The sequence below is a fragment of the Xiphias gladius genome, chromosome 20 (genome assembly GCF_016859285.1).
Source record: "Xiphias gladius isolate SHS-SW01 ecotype Sanya breed wild chromosome 20, ASM1685928v1, whole genome shotgun sequence".
Taxonomy (NCBI): domain Eukaryota; kingdom Metazoa; phylum Chordata; class Actinopteri; order Istiophoriformes; family Xiphiidae; genus Xiphias; species Xiphias gladius.
In genome coordinates, this window is record NC_053419.1 from 15,128,917 (window position 1) to 15,147,787 (window position 18,871).

General features: G+C 42.5%; 2 protein-coding genes across 3 annotated transcripts in view; one reads left to right on the top strand and one right to left on the bottom strand.

The window, feature by feature from the left end:
* LOC120806183 (astrotactin-2-like) overlaps positions 1–18,871 on the bottom strand; it is a 249,816-nt gene that overhangs the window by 42,096 nt on the left and 188,849 nt on the right. Inside the window, exons 17-18 of the mRNA XM_040157035.1 lie at positions 8,870–9,192; positions 227–360 (exon numbers count right to left, since the gene is read on the bottom strand). Coding sequence (XP_040012969.1) covers positions 227–360; positions 8,870–9,192 — 457 coding nt within the window. The remainder of the gene's footprint in view (positions 1–226; positions 361–8,869; positions 9,193–18,871) is intronic.
* Positions 13,252–17,830, top strand: trim32 (tripartite motif containing 32). 2 transcript variants are annotated; one of them, XM_040157036.1, is made up of 2 exons: positions 13,252–13,364; positions 14,270–17,830. In XM_040157036.1, exon 2 carries the CDS (start codon positions 14,282–14,284, stop codon positions 16,337–16,339), a length of 2,058 nt encoding a protein of 685 aa, XP_040012970.1. In that variant the 5' UTR covers positions 13,252–13,364; positions 14,270–14,281; the 3' UTR covers positions 16,340–17,830. The 2 variants fall into 2 exon arrangements, with proteins under 2 accessions (XP_040012970.1, XP_040012971.1); XM_040157037.1 differs by having other exon boundaries at positions 13,262–13,344.

The window sequence follows — 18,871 nt, forward strand, 5'->3', positions numbered from 1 at the left end:
TTTCAGAGGGGTGTAAGGGCCGACTGACAGCTATTAGAACTTTGGGGACTGTGCTTGTGTCTACAACTTTCTCGAGTGCCTCAGGAGTCAGTGGAGACAGGTGTGTGTGTATGTGTGCGCATGTCCATGTGCACATGTGAGTGTGGCTGCGTGCATCAGTGCATGCATCCATGAAATCTCTCTTGCGCAGGAGTTCCTAGGTGTCATGGTGTCACCTCACACTTACATCGGCTGCCTGAGGGGACTGCAGTTTGGCAGGCCATCTTTGCTGAAGGCACTCAGGTCACAGCGACACCAGTTATCAATGACATCGCCCTTTCCAGCACACCAGTATGAGCTCATTGTGGCACTCTTGAAGGCCTGTAAAGGGTAACAGGTGAGAGAAATGCAATTATCTCTTGGAACATGCACTCCCCATCCATCTACGTCTTACCCCACCCCCATCTCCCACCCCGCCCACCTTCTCCACCATTGCCCTCCATATCCCAGGCACACATCCTTGTACTTCTGTCCATATGATGACTTTCCACTGACTATATTCATTTCCTTTTATCTTTCACCTAAATTGAACCATGAGTGCTAAGGTGTCAAACCTCAGCCTTACTTTATTAGCCCCTTGAAGAAGTGAAGACTATCCAAATAGTCCTTGCTTTGCAAAAATGTCCTCTCTCAAGGTCCACAACTCAAAATGGGTCTCACAAAGATAGAAGTACAGGTACACACACACACACACACACACAGTGACCTTTTCATACCCACTATTCCCAATTACCGGAAGGCAGGAACATCTCACTAAAATCGACAAGCTTACACTGTGATATCATAGATGCACTGTGACTTTTATGATGGAGATGTGAAAACCGTGACACTCCCCACCTCGTCCATTCTTTGCATATGTTTGTGTGTGTGTGTGTGTGTGTGTGTGTGTGTGTGTGTGTGTGTGTGTGTGTGTGTGTGTGTGTGTGTGTGTGTGTGTGTGTGTGGATCTGTCGCTGTCGCTGTCAGTCTGTCTGTGAAGGGGATGGAGGGGGCGGGCAGGAAGATGTTAGGAGATGACATCATCTCCTAACATCTCCTTGCGCTGCTTCATTAACAGGCGAAAAAAAATCAAAAACGGAAGCTCAGTCTTCCTCAAAAAGGCAGCAAAATGCCAATATAACCGTCAAAGCAATAAAGTTTAATGTCAGGGCTTTCCCTAAAGCCACAGGCATGATATAGAGTGAGTTCAAGGGAGTTCGCCAGCCCTCTGGCTCCCCCCCTCACAGTATGGATCAATGGAGCACTCAGTTATTTATGTGCTCTAACTGGTTGGCAGTGCTGCCTCATGCAGACAACTTTGGAGATGTGCTTGATCATGGTCACAAAAATAGGACACTGGAACCATGTGGAAACATTATCACTAGGTACCAGCCGTCCAACAAAAAGCAGAGAGGAGCCACTCCTTTGTTCCAATACACCATGACATTCAGTTATCCGAAAGCAAACGAATTGATGAGACCACACACATCTTAAGACAACCGTGCACATGCATCATGTACACTTGGGCACATGCAAACACACACTCCAATTAATGATTGATTTCCACAGTTGGTTGTTTCATTTCATTGGAGAAATGCCAAGGAAGATTTCTGCAGTGTGTTGATTAGTGGAAGTGACATTTGAGATGACTTTGGGCATAGTCCTGACCAGAAAAGCAGACAGCTTGGCCAAAAAAAGAGTCAGGGTATGCACTCAGAAGCTGATGTTAGCGTTTCCACAACACTGCATTGTTAGCTGTAGAGGAGGCTCAACAGTCTTTCATGGGAACTGACTTCTTCCAATACCAGTTGCTTTCACTCAAGGCAAAGGATCTTGAGAGTGAAAGTGACCTAAACAAGTAGTAGAGTAGGAAAGAGTGAGAAAAAAGAGGATGAGGCTGGAGAGACCAAAGGAAAATAGGACAAAAAAAAACAAAAAAAAAACAACAAGATGAAAAAAAAAAACAAAGGTGTGAAAAAGGAGACTCCCAACTCCCAAAGTTTTCCCCACCTTATTGTGGGACAGGATCAGGATCCATCAGCAGTCAAGGCTTTCCCATTATTTATCCTCCAATACAAGCCCCTCTAAATGAGCCTGCTGAATGAGCAGTTATTATAGGGGGTAAGCAAGCACTGTAATCCATGGCTATATAATAACCCCTTGGAAAACCAAAAACGGGAAAAAGGTTATTACATTTTTCCCCCCTTTCCTGAACCCATGTGGAAAACAACAGCAGCAGGGGTCTTGCCACCTCATGTCAATGGGAAGCAGGCCACAGACAAAGGCAACAAGAAAAACCTGGACTCAAGGTCTATTCATGCACACAGACTAGACAAATATGAGAAATGAGAAATGACCTTCGCTGCTAGGGGCAAAAGAGAGAAAGACCACAGGACCGCCATGCGTTTACCACCACCAAATTCCTAGAAAAACCCCATATGGGTCTGCGCGCTTGATTGCATGGCTGCACATGTGAAAAATAGACAAAGCGATTACCGCCGTGTTTATGTTTGAAGAGTAATGCAAGCCAGTCTCCACTGGGTAAACAGGGAATCTAATTGTGGTTTACAGAATGAGGTGGGGGGCTGGGTGGGGGACATAGGAGGTAAAACAGAGATGAGGATTTAGAGAAAAGCAGGAAAAAGTGACAGTTAGCTAATACATGTAAAATGATAATACGTCAAGTGTGTGGTAGTGAAGACAGCAATATTTCCTGCAGATGCAAAAAAAAAAAAAAAAAAAAAAATTAGGCCAGGGTCAGTAAGGAAATTCTTTAGTGAGATGAACAGACCCATTGAAAGGCCCAGGAGAGAATTCATCTGTGTTCAGTGCAGCTGCTAGATAAGGAAGATAAACTGAAAAGAGGAGGATACCCTATACTTTATTGATTAATTAAAGATCATGCATTTCCCAGAACACTATAGATCCATATACATTGTGTGTTGGCCAGATAGGGGTAAGAAACAAACCTAATCTCGCTCTATGCTTCCTGTTAGAAAAGCAACTGTTTTGACAAAGAAGGTCCTATCTGAGCATTGGCTATAACAGTGCAACGTAGTTTTTGTGGAGTCATGACAGATTTGCTTTCAGGAACTGGTGATGCCCCTATGGTTAAAATAACACATGATTCTACCGTTTCACAAATATGCCACAATTCATCTCCATTGACCTTATCGATACAGAACAAATTGAGCTGAAATGTAATCACCCCCTGCTTTGAACAGAAGACAAGATCAGTTAACAGCAAGGCCACTGAGCATCAGCAACAACTCCTGCTGCAAATTCCAAGCCTTGACGTCATTTAGGCCCTGCAGACTCACTGGCACCAAAATACTATTTGGACCTTTCACTTTCGTAGAAGCCTGTTGTGACTTACAAGAAGGCAAGGGAGGCCATCGTGACCTCTTTAATGTATTAATCTGTTTGTCTAGTCTAAGATGACCATATTACTGTCCATCTTCGGAGGCTAATACATGAAAACACTGGCCAGCTGGCCCGCAGTATTGATTTATAAGATGATCACCAGTGGTTGTAAATTGTCGAAGTCAGCACACACAGGACACCATCAATGGTGACCTAAGTGAGTGTGTGTGTGTGTGTGTAAGTGCGCGCGTACATGAATGCATTTATGTGGCCCGTCCAATCATTCAGAGCTAATGGTGTTAACAAAAGAACCAATGGGTTGCTTCTAGGAACTTTATCAAAAGTGGTACTTCCAGGAAATTGGACAGTGGGATCAGATGGAGGGTTGGTTCACCCAGAGGTTGATGGCCACGTCACTGGAGAAACCTCAAACAGCAGGTATTGCTTTTTTAGGTGGGCCAAATCTGTGTGAGGATGTTCTAAACTAATCTGACCTGACATTTCCAGCAATGTCAATTGACCTGTTAGTCTCCTATCTTATTGTGTGTTAAAAAACAGCAATGTAAGCCAACAATAAAAAAAACCAACAGAGAAAGGGGCTAAAACACAATTGAAAACAAATAAAACTTGTTTTCAGTTTTGATTTAAAGCCAATGACGGAACCAACCCTGGGATATCATGTTTTGTTTATGACTTTCTTTGTGCTTAAGGGATTAAAAATTCTTTGACGGATCTGATGAAACAGTGTGTACACTTTTGTTTTCAAGCACTCCATTACATAGACTAATAGTCTTGAGGAAGTATGAAAAGGAAAAGTCATTAAATGCTCGATGATACAACAGAACAAAGAATGTGGATTTCATCTCCCATCACTTTCTGTACATTGGAAGCACATTAGGAAAGTATGGCCAGTATAAACAGGAGGAATGAAAAGGTATTACAAGGTTCACATGGGCACCTGACTATTGTTTTTAGATGGAGTTGAAAAACTGCAAACCTATCGTTTAATCGAATAATTACCAGTGCTGCCTTTGAATCATTCATCATCAGAGCACATAGGCTAGATGAATAATAATGTATTATTATAACTGTTTCGCTTAGATCTTTCTTTTTGATAGGAAAGTTAACGTAGGATTTGGTGTTAGTGCATTAAATTTGGCAGTTAAACTGTTTTGCTGTAGCATGAAGGACAAGTCTGTACTACTGCTGATGTAATTAAGGTTTTATGGTCCAAATGTTGACTAGAGCATACTATGTACTGGCCATACAGGATTTATGTGAATCTGTCTAAGGACCTATAGGAGCTTGCACTCTCCTTGGTACTGAAATGATGTTCCTGCAATCAAAACTTTTTTTCTCTTTTTATGTGTGGATTACATTGTGAGGACTGCTGGATTAAGCTGTGTGGCAGATAATTGCCTAGAGATGGCGTCAGCAGTCAGTGTGTGTTGTTTATTTCAATTTTCATGTTCTTAAATAACTGGAATGGAAGAAATTCTAGTTGCAAACTACCAAGGCACTAGGCATACTTTGCACTGTGTTCATTCTAATGTTCACTTCACCAATAACCGGACATTGTATGGGCCAAGAGGGTCCCCAAAAGCAAGCTCCTCCAATCCTTTGGAAATACGCTGTATCTGCCCTTCTGTGTAATTCTGCTACCTCTTCCGTTTTGGTGCAAAAACGCTGTGCCCCTCCTGCCTCTACTGAAACAATTCTAGACACAGCCCTGTGAGGGGCTGCAGTAATGTGTTATGGAGAGAGCATGACAGCGGCCGCTCGGCAAGATATAGTGCTTTCTGACCCATTAGACTCACAACCAATTTGTTCAAAAGGTTTACCATAATTCAGTCACATCAACAGAGGACATAGGACCACTGGTAAGCTCCACAGGAGTAAGCTTATTTATTTATCCACAGAGGTATTTTTCTCTGGCCCTAAAACAGGGGAGTGTCTGTGTGTCTGTGTGTGTGTGTGTGTGTGTGTGTGTGTGTGTGTGTGTGTGTGTGTGTGTGTGTGTGTGTGTGTGTGTGTATTTGCGTGCACACACCAGGCCTGTAAGCAAGACCACCTTAGTCGAGTCCAAGCCAATTCCAAGACCAGTTCCAGCCGAATTCAAGTCAAGACCAGGTTTAAAGCCAAGCCCGAGAACCGAGCAACTTGAGAAGCATTCAATACCAAGGCAAAGAAGAAGCAAAACCTCGAACCTTTCCTTTCAAATGCAAAACATAATAATTAAGTTTCTTGACTTGAGACAATTACGTATCAGCAAATTTAGCTATACATGCTAATGAGTACATCAGCAGGTTTTGAGGTACTTACCTACACAAGTTCTTACAACTAAAATTCCTTGTATTACAAGAAATATACATAGTATTTGTATTAGATCGAAATACAATACTAAAAATACAATGGAGGTGAGTGGCATTGTATTGGAACTTATTCCTACTGTAGAAATACTCCCTGTAACAACAGTCAACAGTGAAGACTGGAAATTAGCCAGAATGATAGGGATGTTGCAGTTAAATTCTTAAAAATGTCATTTTCAGTCGTACCGGGGTGGGGGCAAATACGGGATATCAGAGGCATAGATCACAAAAATTCCAAAAGTTTAAACCAGAACTATGTGCATTGATAGATACTATAAGAGGTACGTTTTTCTCTAATGGGGTGCACCAACTTGAACATGTTTCTAGGAAATACTCGGGTAACAATCCAGTATTGGCTGATAGGATCAGTCTTGCAGGTATTATTTCCCCCATATCCTTAACTAGTCATTGGTATTGTCAGTACTTGGCACATGTACAAAGAAATACTTTATTCCCCATTCTCCTCTTTCACAGAGCCACATGGAGAAGGCTAAGAAGAAGGCAGACATGCCCGTCTACTTTTCTACCATTTACTTGTGTTTCTTTTCAGGCCTGGTAATTTTTTTTTCAAGGAAGGGGTAATTTCACATTGTAACAAAATCCCCCTCTGGCTTAATAATGAGGAGATTGATGTGAAAGGGACATGACATGTCCTGTCAAACAGTCAGGCAGCCAGGGAGAGGCCACTGAAAGATGTAGGCAGCTGAGAAACGAGGAAGGAACGGAGTTAAATAAAGAGTGACAGGTCCATGTAAGCCCTGTAGTATGTATGCGCAGACGCATGCATACAAATAGGTACAGTATACACCTATACTGTAGGTATGACCTCAGTCCACCTAATCATATGCTGGACAACTACGCCTCTATTTTTGATTGAATCAGTAGGTTTTAAGGTACAGAAAAAGAAAAAAAAGAAAAAAGAACCTCATCTCTGGGAAAGCTTTTGCAACATGGCAGCCGTCTTTCCCGATAGACCCAGCCAAGTATAAAGATAGTCTCAAGTAAAAGTGTGTTTGACAAAGACACACACAAAGACAGAGAGAGAGAGAATGAGTGGTTGTGTGCGTGGAGGGGCAGGTTGTTGTATCACTCATCTCTAATGCAATATACCTATGTGCCTATCAGACTAGCAGCTGCAGTTGTGGCCAGGAGAAAAAGAGAAAGAGAGGAAAAGAGGAGCAAAGTGATGGACTCCCCTCCCTCCCAAGAGGTCGATGACATCAATAAGAAGCTAATAATCCTGCCTCAAGCTACCTCAGAGGGGCTTGCCAGAGTGATCCACTGCAGTCTACCCCTTCTCCTCCTCCTCATACATCTCACTCTCTACATCCCCGGAAGACCACAGGTTGGGTAGGGGGAGAGAGAAGGATGGATAGTGAGGTGTTTGGAAGAGAGGGAAAAGAGACGTTTTTGCTCTTCTTCACATTTAGCTATCGATGAGGCCCACTAGGGACTGTCTGCTATTGATTGTGCCTTCTTTTCTTTGGGGCTGTGGTGCTTGTTATGGGCGGCACGTACAGGGGGCTTTGCTGTGTGTGTGTGTGTGTGTGTTTGTTTTTGTGAGTGCATACACACACACACACACACACACACACACACACACACACACTGTGTTTATGTGTGTGCGAGTGTGTACACACACACACACACTGTGTTTATGTGTGTCTTGAGTGTCTTGTGTGCGTGTGTGTGTGTGTGTGTGTGTTTGTTTTGTGAGTGCATACACACACTACACAACACTGTGTTTATGTGTGTGTGTGTGTGTGTGTGTGTGTGTGTGTGTGTGTGTGTGTGTGTGTGTGTGTGTGTGTTTGTTTTGTGAGTGCATACACACACACACACACACACACACACACACACACACACACTGTGTTTATGTGTGTGTGTGTGTGTTTGTTTTGTGAGTGCATACACACACACACACACACACACACACACTGTGTTTATGTGTGTGTGTGTGTGTGTGTGTGTGTTTGTTTTGTGAGTGCATACACACACACACACACACACACACACACACTGTGTGTGTGTGTGTGTGTGTGTGTGTTTGTTTTTGTGAGTGCATACACACACACACACACACACACACACACACACACACACACACACACACACACACACACACTGTGTTTATGTGCGTGCGAGTGTGTGTGCGTGTTTGTTTTGTGAGTGCATACACACACACACACACTGTGTTTATGTGTGTGTGTGTGTGTTTGTTTTGTGAGTGCATACACACACACACACACTGTGTTTATGTGTGTGTGTGTGTGTTTGTTTTGTGAGTGCATACACACACACACACACACACACACACACACACACACACTGTGTTTATGTGTGTGCTGAACAATAAGTGTAGGCCTCCTGCACTTGCAGGAAACAGGGTTCAGAGTTGCACCTTTTGTCACAGGGCAGCACAACATATGTTTTAATTCTCTTCACACTTACATTAAATGTTCCCAGAAGTCTAGAAGTCTCGAAGTATAATCACGTGCCAACCTTTATGCAAAATTGATCATTGATAATAAGTGGACACAGTTTATAGTCATATGAATAAACCGTTCAGAAGAAACCATGTCCTTGATGCACTTGGTGCAACTTTGGCTCAGGAGGTAGAGCTGGTCGTCCACTAAATGGAGGGTAGATGGTTAGATCCACAGCTCTTCCAGTCCGCATGTAATAAAAGTGTCCTTGGGCAACTGGTGAAACAAAGTTTCGCCCAGATGCATGTGTGAGTGTTTGCATTTGATTAGAAAAAGTGCTGTATGAATGTGTATGTGAATGGGTGAATGTGGGATGTAGTGTAAAGCGCTTTGACTGGTCGATAACACTAGAAAAGTGCAGTCCATATTCTTAAGTCTATTTTCATTCCTCTCATTCAAAAATACATTTGATGTTACAATAAACTGATAAAAGTTCATTCCTGGATGTGGATGTTTTTGCTTTCAGTGGGTATGTTGATGCATCACATCTCTTTCCTTGATTCTCCTAGTCCTTCTCTAGGTCTAGGTCACTTTCTCATCCTCTCCCTCTCCTTCTACACACTCATCTACATGTAAGGCAAACAAGCAGACATACACACACGTGAAATTCCTACCCCCATGTTGCATTCTTACCTCTTTGGTGACATTGTCTTGGACCAGACTGTAGAGGGGCACCACACGGCTGACTTCCAGCAGCACAGGGATGGGGGACGGCTGCTCGCCACTCCTGCCGTTGCCACTGCGGCCTCTCGCTGACACTCCCCCCATCATGGCCTGGTGATGGCACAGGTGGCAGCCAGCTGGACAGCTGCCCTTCTCCTCGCAGCGGATCTCCACGCCATTCACCATGTCGTCGGACAACAGCTGGCTCTTCTGCAGTGCCGACAGGTAGCTGATGAAGGGAATCGACTTCAGCTCTCGCCGCCCACCTCCGGCAACCCCTTGGTCTGTTGCCTCTGAGGGGGTAGGCACGAGAGGAAGGGAGGGTATGTGGGTATAGGTAGGAGGGGGTGCAGGTAGAGATTAAAACAAAAAAAGTTAACAACAATAATAATTAACATTCATTTCAGGAAGATAGAAGGAAAACTAGGAAATAGTTTGTATTCACACAAGAGTTATTTCTTCACTTTAGTATGTATTCTTTCCAAAATGTAAAAGCAGTCCCCTCTTCTTAACTTTCTCTTATCTTTCCGTTAAACAATTTATGAGTCTTCATTTGGACTAGCAAAGAACACAGTCCCTGAGTTGGCTAGAGCGCCTGCATCTGGATTTATTTTACTTGCTGCCAAGGAAAAGAAAAAACAACAACTAATCCCTTACTGTCAACTAATCCCTTACTGTCATCAGCTTTCACAGACAAAGGATGAATTGGAGGGGGGAGAGAGGGAGGGGTGTCACTGGCTTCTTCTCCTAAGTGTCAATTACCACTGTTTGATGTTCTCGCTGGAGTTGTGTGTGGGGGGGTGCTTTCTCATCATTTCCTCTTTCAGTGAGAAAACAACACACCATGCAGAAAGAAGAGGCAGCGACAGAAGCAGGGGAGGAGAAAAAACACCAAAGAATGCTACTTGGATGTTGAGTGATTCAATTGGGGGAAACATCAAGCCACATGTTGCAATGGAGCAGATCTGCCATCTGTGCTGATGTGGCAGATGTGCTTTTGTGTCTATATGCTTTACAAGAATAGAGGACACGTATAAGAGGTTTTCCAAATGAGTGATACACTGACACTACTGACAAAAAAGTGTATCAAGGTCGGAATTACTTGCTTATGATGTAGCATTGAGATAGTATGCATCATCAATCAGTGCTATAACATGGGGAGGAGCCAGAATGTATGAGAAATGTAAATCTGCAGATTCACTCATCAAACCTTTGATATTGCAGTTTAAAACAATGCATATGGGTTACACCATATGCAGATTAATCCATTTCAATCACACAACCCCACCCACCTACATACACACATGGATGGAGTGAAGAGATCACCAATGTACATAAGTGCACATACATGCATAAATCAGACAACATATAGAAATACAATCCAAGAAATAAAGGAAACTCAAAACCCGAAGGAAGCAGGTAAGACAGCAGGAAAAGTCCTTGACATTGTTCAAGGTGGGTTAATTGGGACCAAATAGGGTTAATATTTTAAATCACTTATTTCCTGTTAACAAATTTAATGACAGTGAAATCAAACATCCTTAAAATGTGGCAAAAAGACAACGTAAAGTGCTGGAACTATAAAATACTGTGTCTGTCTGTGTCTAAATGTGCAATTTCCCTTGAAGTCTTGTAATATCAAGAATGTTAAATAAGTTAATCAAAGATGCGAAAAGGGTGTGTAAACTTTTCAATCTTTTATTTCTCAAACACAAACACATGCCAACACACGTGTTTACCAGCAAGCATTTAACATTTCTGAGAAAAACCTAATACAAGTGGGGATGTTTTCAAGGGCTATTATTCTCAAGAGAAGATCACATAGGAGTCAAGCTGCTGTGTCATTTAAACCATGCAAATACAGCATGAAAGAAATTATTTAATTACAATGTATCTTAAATGAGTTTTCAATTTCAAACCATGAAAAAGAGACCAAAGTGCCTCGATTTAATGCAAAAATTCTAAAAGTTTTGTAAGTGAGAAGAGATCACATGATGCAAAGTTGTAAAAAGTCTGTGTTCTGTCAAACTGTGAAAAGCCTAAAAATAAAATAGTGAGCAAAATTAGCTTTACATTAATAATTAACATGCACATGGAAAGTTCCTTCATTGTTCATTTCCATACTTTAGAAATTTTTAAGTATATTTAATATTCTAAATGGATCCTAGATTCAGTCTAAATGGTGAAAACATGTACTGGATGAAAAGACAGAAGAAAGTAAAAGTAAAAATGCTTTTAACATAGAACAACTGAGGGGTTTTTTTTCTATCTGAATTTATGTAACTCACTATTAAATGTACATAATCCTCACCATAAATGCAAAATGTAAAAAATCTTTAAAAAGCTGTAGCGACAACTGACTGCTATAAAAATTGGCTGGAGGTACTATATATATTTATCAATATCAATATTTAACAAATCTAAAATATTTGTATTAGACGCCGATATAAAGTATTCCTTCCTTTCACCTCAGGTCACTGGAATTTCCTAATTCCCAGCAAAAAACACCAAGGACGTGACCCTTATGTCCTCAATTGTAGCTATGACCCTGTTGTGTGTGAGAGCATTGAGTCTGTACATACATCTTTTTGTGTGTGTCTCTGCGGCTTACTCGCTGTGTGCGTCTGCAAGACACCGGCAAGCAGCTGAAAGGGTGGGTGGTAACTTCATGTGCAACAGTATGTAAACAGGCTCAAGGGGTGGCCCAAGAGCCCAATTACACGCACTTCTTGAAGCAACACAGACACAGAAAGGAGCTGTCGTCACCCAGCTCTCACAATAAAGCCCTGTAGGTCAGGTTGGCTGTGGCTCGCCAGTCTAATTCACTCTTTAATTCATTTCACCACAGATTACAATTGTTTCTATGGTAACAATTGCATTTCATGAAAGATTTGGTACTGTCAAAGTAAGCTGACATCAATAATGTACAGGGTCTTACTACCTGCAGAACATTTTTTTTCTCTATTTTTGAATTGACTTTGGGATATTTACAACTTCTTGTTTTCTTTAAGTGTCTCTTCTGTAAAAAATGTTGGAAGAATGGCATAGTAAAGTGCTGTAACGTGTACTTTCCATGTGGGATCACTGACTTGTGCAGTTAAAGGAGCGGCCCGTCACTTTTGCTACTTTATAAACTATGACAGCTCTTTGCTGTGTGGCATGAATGCGATGCTTATGCAACACTCGCCTGTCATCCAACACAGTGAAGAGATGAATGGAGTGAATTTCCCAACCATTGATCTCGCACTGCCTTTGTTAATTAAAATGTCTTTCTAGACTGGTTGCATTATACTCACTCATCAGGGACACATCCCCTCTGGCCAGGGCTACGTTGCCCAGGCAGCAACAACAAAGGTGTCAGATATCTTCCATAGCAATTTAATACAGATGTTGTTAGATATGGTTCCTGTTGGCGTTGTTGTTTTTGCTTTATTAAAACAGCAGCAAGTGCTAAAGGACTTTTGATTTTTAACAGAACCTCGTTAAATCTAAACATGCACATGCTATTAAAATGTGTAGCCTATCTGTGTGTAGGCTTTGCCATTACAATCGAACCTCGTTATACCCCACTGTGGAAATTGATTTGAACATTACTCTACAATGGTCGTTCAGCAGGACAAAATACAATAACTTGTTAAATGACTAAGTAACTATCAATCCAAATGCATATTCCACATTTCTTTAGAACATATTTGTTTTGAAACTGCTCAACCAAAAAAAAGCAGACAGTTTCTTAGATGGTCCGAATCAACACACTTAGACTCACTCTGTGTGTAAGGATGTTGCATAAACATCTTCCAGCGGACCTATTCTGACATCTAGTGGTCTCTCTCTGTATTTACTGGCGTATGTTTAAAAAGTGAAACATTTTGTCAACATCTGGATGTTCTCAAATGCAGTTGTAGCCTATGGGCAGTGCTTCAGGTTCTCTCCGTGAAACTCGTTTTTCCGAAGTACTGTAAGGTCTGCTTAGTGGTTCACCGGTTACAAATCGTACAATGACAGTCTGGACGGGAGAACTAGGCTATTTAGAGCGGGTACTGTGCATGAAAAAGATTGAATCCAGTCATCTTGACAGGACCCCCCCGCCGCCCCCGGTTTTGTGTGAGTGAATGAATGTTGGGAATGAGGGCAAATGAAACAAAGTTATTTCGATCTCAATCTAATCTGCTCCTGGTTCAAACGAAACATCAGTAAAAAAAAAAACAAACACAGCGAACTGCATCGGGAACACGGACGTGTCTTCGGGACGCTGGGGTGCCCGCGTACATGCCTACACAGCAGCCAATCAAAAACAACCGTCGGGCTCGGCGCTGTACGTAATTCGTAACACCCGCCCCCCCCGCGCTGCGCGTACGTGAAGTCGTCATCACTGCAGTCTCTCACGAGCAGCTGCAGTAGCTAAAACACAGCACGCCCATCGAAACCTCTGTACTTCCAAGCAGGTAACTGTGAAGAAAAAAAGGTAATGTTTTAAAACAGAGATGTCTAAAGGGAAACAGTACGATTATTTTTGAATGCGCGTTCATCAAAATCAGCCCTGTCATGCTGCTGCATAACGTTGTCGCGTTGTGTATGAGGACAGCTTCAACGTTTCATGTCTTGCAGAGAGGCCTCCGATTTACTTCTCTAAAATTGGAGAATTCTCAGTGTAATTCGTTTTTAAGTCTGGACATAAAAGTCTGGAAGGTCTTCCTGTTTTTAAGCACACGCGAGCACGATGGTGTCGACTGGATATAACCTAGTTAGCTTGCTCATCACATTACTTTTCAGTAGCATTGCATGGACGATCGTGTATTTATTAGCCCAGTGGTAAAGTAAATAATAACTCGTCAGGTAGCTTCATTGTCTCATTATTGCCTTATTTTGGAAGCTTATTTTTTTTTTGCCAGTAAGAAGATGTCGTCAGTTGTAACCGACGATAGCGTTTCCCAGTTAATGGCATGCTCTGTTAGATTGTTGTCGTCAGTTAATCCCACTTGTTTAACTGGACTAGCTTGCTGTGCTAGTTATAGCTGGCAATTTACTTATTAATTTGCTTGGCAGTAAAGCTGCTGCAAACTAGCCAAGTAACGCTTGACTTGGGCCAGTGTTTAGGACTGTATCGTTAATTGTCACACAGTCACAGAGAATGCATTACATGAGCAACAGACATCCTTGGGTAATTTAAATATCCATTTTCTATTGCTACAAAATACTGCTGCATCCAATATAATACACAACTTTGAGGCATAACAAATTGAACATGATACTCACATAGGTATTTGCTCACATGAATTAGTGACATAATATTTTACCCTAAGTGGATTTTCACACAGAATGGTGAAATATTACAAAATATAATTCCTTTGTTGTTTTTTCTCACTCAAGGGAAGAACCATAATGGCGTTGGCATCTTCCCCGCTGGACCCGGATTTAATGAGGGAAGTTCTTGAATGCCCTATTTGCCTGGAGACCTACAACCAGGATCAAATGAGGCCCAAACTCCTGCAGTGTGGTCACACAGTGTGTCGGCAGTGTCTAGAGAAGCTGTTGGCTAATACCATTAATGGTGTGCGCTGCCCCTTCTGTAGCAAAGTCTCCCGTATGAGCAGCATCTCCCAGCTGGCTGATAATCTCACTGTTCTTAAGATCCTAGATTGTACTATGTCCTGCAGTGCTGCTGCTGCTGCCCTCATGTGCAAGTCCTGCTGCAACCGTCTACCACGGCAGTACTGCCATGACTGTGCCACAGTCCTCTGTGAGCTCTGTAAAGGGGAGGGCCACCTGCATCAAGGGCATTCAGTCCAGCCTATTAGGGTGGCTGCTGAACAGCGTCGAAAAGAACTAGGTGGCAAGCTGAATGCCCTGCGTGATGTTATGGGTGAAATTCAGAAGAAGAAGACAGCTATTGAAAACATTTCCAAGTCTTTGAGACTAAAGTACCGGACAGTGCAACAGGACTATACTACTGCTGAGCTACGTCTTCAAGAGGAACTCAGCAGGTGTCGAAGGACATTCATTGCTTCCATGGCAGAAGTGGAGAAGCTCAATGGGCAGGTCCTGGAGGAGCAGACATATCTCCTTAACATTGCTGAGGTAAAAGTGGTGTCACGCTGTGATTATCTGACAATGCGGGTGAGGCAGAGTGATATTGCCTTGCTAAAGGATGAGGGTGGAGGCAGTGATGATGAGGAGCTGGATCTGAGGAGCAGCTTGCCTACCATCTTTCAGCTTCAAGAGCCAGAGGTAGTCCGAACAGAGCACTCTAAGCCTTTAGAAGTAGGCCACTTGACCACAAACACTTACACTGTCAATACAGACGATGAGGAGAGTGGGTTGGAGATTGCACTTGAAGGTGATGTAGAGGGTGTAGCTGGGGCAGCAGGCGCTACTAGAGGTACGATGGGGGTTCCAGTGGATCTTTACCGAGATATTGACATGGTTGCAGCTGTAGAGGAGGCAGTATGTGGTTCACCAAGCAGCTTTAAGTCAAAGTCCATGGATGCAGGTGGGGGATCACCTGGAGGAGCTGGGGCAAGTGCAGGGCCCCCAGTCTGCCAGTTTGTCAAGAAGATGGGCTGTAAGGGAACTCTACCTGGTATGTTCAATTTACCTGTCAGCATCTGTGTAACACCACAAGGTGAGGTGCTGGTGGCCGACCGTGGTAACTACCGTGTCCAGATATTTAATCGCAAAGGTTTCCAACGTGAAATTCGCCGCAATGCCAGTAGCATTGACAACTTTGTCCTGAGTTTCCTTGGGGCTGACCTGCCTAACCTTATCCCCTTATCCATTGCTGTCACTCCTCAAGGTCTGATTGGGGTTACTGACAACTACGATAACTCAGTTAAAGTCTACACTATGGATGGACACTGTGTGGCGTGTCACAAGAACCAACTGATTAAACCCTGGGGCATTACTGCCATGCCATCAGGCCAGTTTGTCGTGTCAGATGTGGAAGGTGGCAAGCTGTGGTGTCTTGCAGTGGATCGCAATGTGGGTGTGGTCAGCTACAATCGATTGTGCTCTGCTGTGCGGCCAAAGTTTGTGACATGTGATGCAGCTGGAACAGTTTATTTCACCCAGGGCCTGGCCCTGAACTTTGAGAAACGCCACAATGAGCCCCACCTGGAGGGCGGCTTCTCCATTGGTTCAGTGGGTACTGATGGCCAGCTGGGCAAGCAGCTCAGCCATTTCTTCTCAGAGACAGAGGATTTCCGCTGTATCACTGGCATGTGTGTGGATCCCAACGGGGATTTGCTGGTAACAGACAGTGGAAGGAAAGAAATCCTCCAGTTTCCCAAAGAGGGTGGATTCAAAATTCTCATCCAGGAAGGGTTGACCTGCCCTGTCGGAGTGGCCACCACCCAGAAAGGACAACTGCTAGTGCTGGATTGTTGGGACCACTGTGTCAAAGTCTACTCATACATTCAGAGGAGGCACTCCTCCACTTCTTAGAAGAACAATCCAGTATATCCAGTCTATCTGCACATGAGCATGAGAGGTTTAGTAGGTATGTGTTGGTAGGTATGTAGGGAAGTTTGGAAAAGGTAGAAACACACTTATTTGTCACTTTAGTTTGGCTGCAGTCCAAACAATTCTCACTGCAGCTTTCATTGGGTTATTAAATTAATGTTCTAGTCAGTCTGGTTCAGTTTAAAGCCTACTGGATTTTAATTTAATAACTCAAATTAAAAATTAGCTACTCAAGCTGCATCTTACCTGGTTATTTCAGTGGATTACAACACTAAAACAGACCTAAGACATTTTTATGTGAAAGAATACTGGCACCAGTTGTCATATTTAAAATAAGCGAAAGAAGCCATTGATGTCAAAGCTAATGCAGGCACAAAGTTTAAATGATTTTTCCACTTCTACTATTGGCTGCTATATCCACCATTCAGCCCAACTCTGTGTGATGCATGGCTTTCACTGATTTGGCTCAGCTTTGCAACAGAAAAGCGTGAGTAAGAAGAGCTGAAAATGAATGCGTATTTACATATGAAATGAAACGTATGAAGGCTTTTGGCCTGTGAAGCACTTTATTATTGACACGTCACTGTTTCCTAGTGTTAGGTTTTAGCACAGATTAACATTGATGTTGCTGAATGCAGCTGGCAGCTTTAAAGTTTACTGTGCAGTTAGCTAATGGCAAACAGTAACAAAGTATCTGCTGACGTTGTCAGAGCAGATCTTTTTTGTCAGCCCATTATATGAAAAAGGAAGACACCATGATCTGGTAAATTAGTCTTTTTCTCTCTTTTTTTTTTTAAAGCCTCTTTCAGAGGTGCTGATGTTTGTTTAGTAGACTGCATTATTATAATTTTTTCTGGTACTTATTAATACTGTATAGCTAGCCTTTGTGCATCAGCCACAACCTGAGTAACCAGTTGAGAACAAAATGGAGCAGTGTATCAGCTGCAGTGACATTTTCAGAGGAAAGGATACTAACATCTATTGTCTGATCTACAAAATCGTCTTCATGTGTCTAATTATTCAACCCTCTGCAAGTTGAAGTAACATCTGCAAGATAAAATTCTTCCAGCTGTTCAGCTCAGTCATACAGTTAGGTCTGTAAGTATTTGGACATTGACACAATTTTTGTAATTTTGCCTCTACATCACCACAATGGATTTGAAACAAAGCCATCAACATGTGATTGAAGTGTTGACTCGCATCTTTAATTCAAGCGGCTTAACAAAAATATCGCATTAACCTTCTAGGAATCCCTAATTTTCAGACACTAACAAATTAATTGGACAATTTTCAGTTGATCAGTTTCATGGCCATGTGTGGCCTGTTCCCTTTTTATTTCTTGACAAATTAAGTAGATAAATGGTCTGGAGTTGATTACAAGTGAATTTGCATTTGGTAGCTTTACATGGGAACTCTCAATATGCAGTCCGAAGAGTTGTCGATGCAAATGAAGGAGGCCATCATTAGGCTGAAAAAACAAAACAAACCTGTCAGACTGATGGGAGAAACTTTAGGAGTGGCCAAATCAACAATTTGGTACATTCTTAAAAAGAAGGAATGCACTGGCGAGCTCAGTAACACCAGAAGGCCTGGAAGACCAAAGAAGACAACATCTTAAAAAAAAAAAAAAAAGCCTGCCCAGTTATGGGAAAAAATTCTTTGGACAGATGAAACCAAGATTAACTTGTACCAGAATGATGGGAAGAGAAGAGTAGGGAGAAGAAAAGGAACGGCTCATGATCAAAAGCACACCACGTCATCTGTCAAACATGGTGGAGGCAGTGTTATGGCATGGGCATGTATGGCTGCCAATGGAACTGTGTCACAGTTGTTTTATTGATGATATGACTGTTGATAGGAGAAGCAGGTTGAATTCTGAAATGTATAGGGCTATAATGTCAGCTCAGATTCACCCAATTGCTGCAAAAGTGATAGGACGGTGCTTCACAGTACAGTTGGATAATGACCCAAAACATACTGCGAAACCAACCCAAGAGCCTCAGCCAAGTCAGTCACCTAACCTAAACCCAACTGAGCATGCTTTTCACTCTCTGAAGACAAAATTGAGGGCAGAAAGACCCACCTACAAGCAGCAACTGAGGGGGGCTGCAGTAAAAGCCTGGCAAAGCATCTCAAGGGAGGAAAAGCTGAAGGTCTACACTTCAATCACATCTTGATGGCTTTGTTTTAAATCCATTGACGTGGTTTACAAAGGCAAACCTACGAATATTGTCACTGTCCAAATACTTATGGACCTAACTATACATCTCAGCTCAATTTTAGGCCTCTCCATCCCCTCCTGCTTGCTCTTTGTTTAACCTGCAGCATTGAAGTTAGTGTTAAGTAGTTTTACATACGATGACGGTAACTATAGCTTCTCTTCCTATTCACATCCAGTTTTACTTGAATATATCCTTGGCACCATGTAAGTTGGTGCCTAGATGGTTTGCTCCAACTGTCATAAAGACCTGCATCCATTAATAAAAGAGTAGTGTCCATTAGCAGGGTTCTATG

What these genes read in the sequence shown, in the direction of transcription:
- trim32 (XM_040157036.1), top strand. Translation starts at nt 14,282, where the DNA reads ATGGCGTTGGCATCTTCCCCGCTGGACCCGGATTTAATGAGGGAAGTT.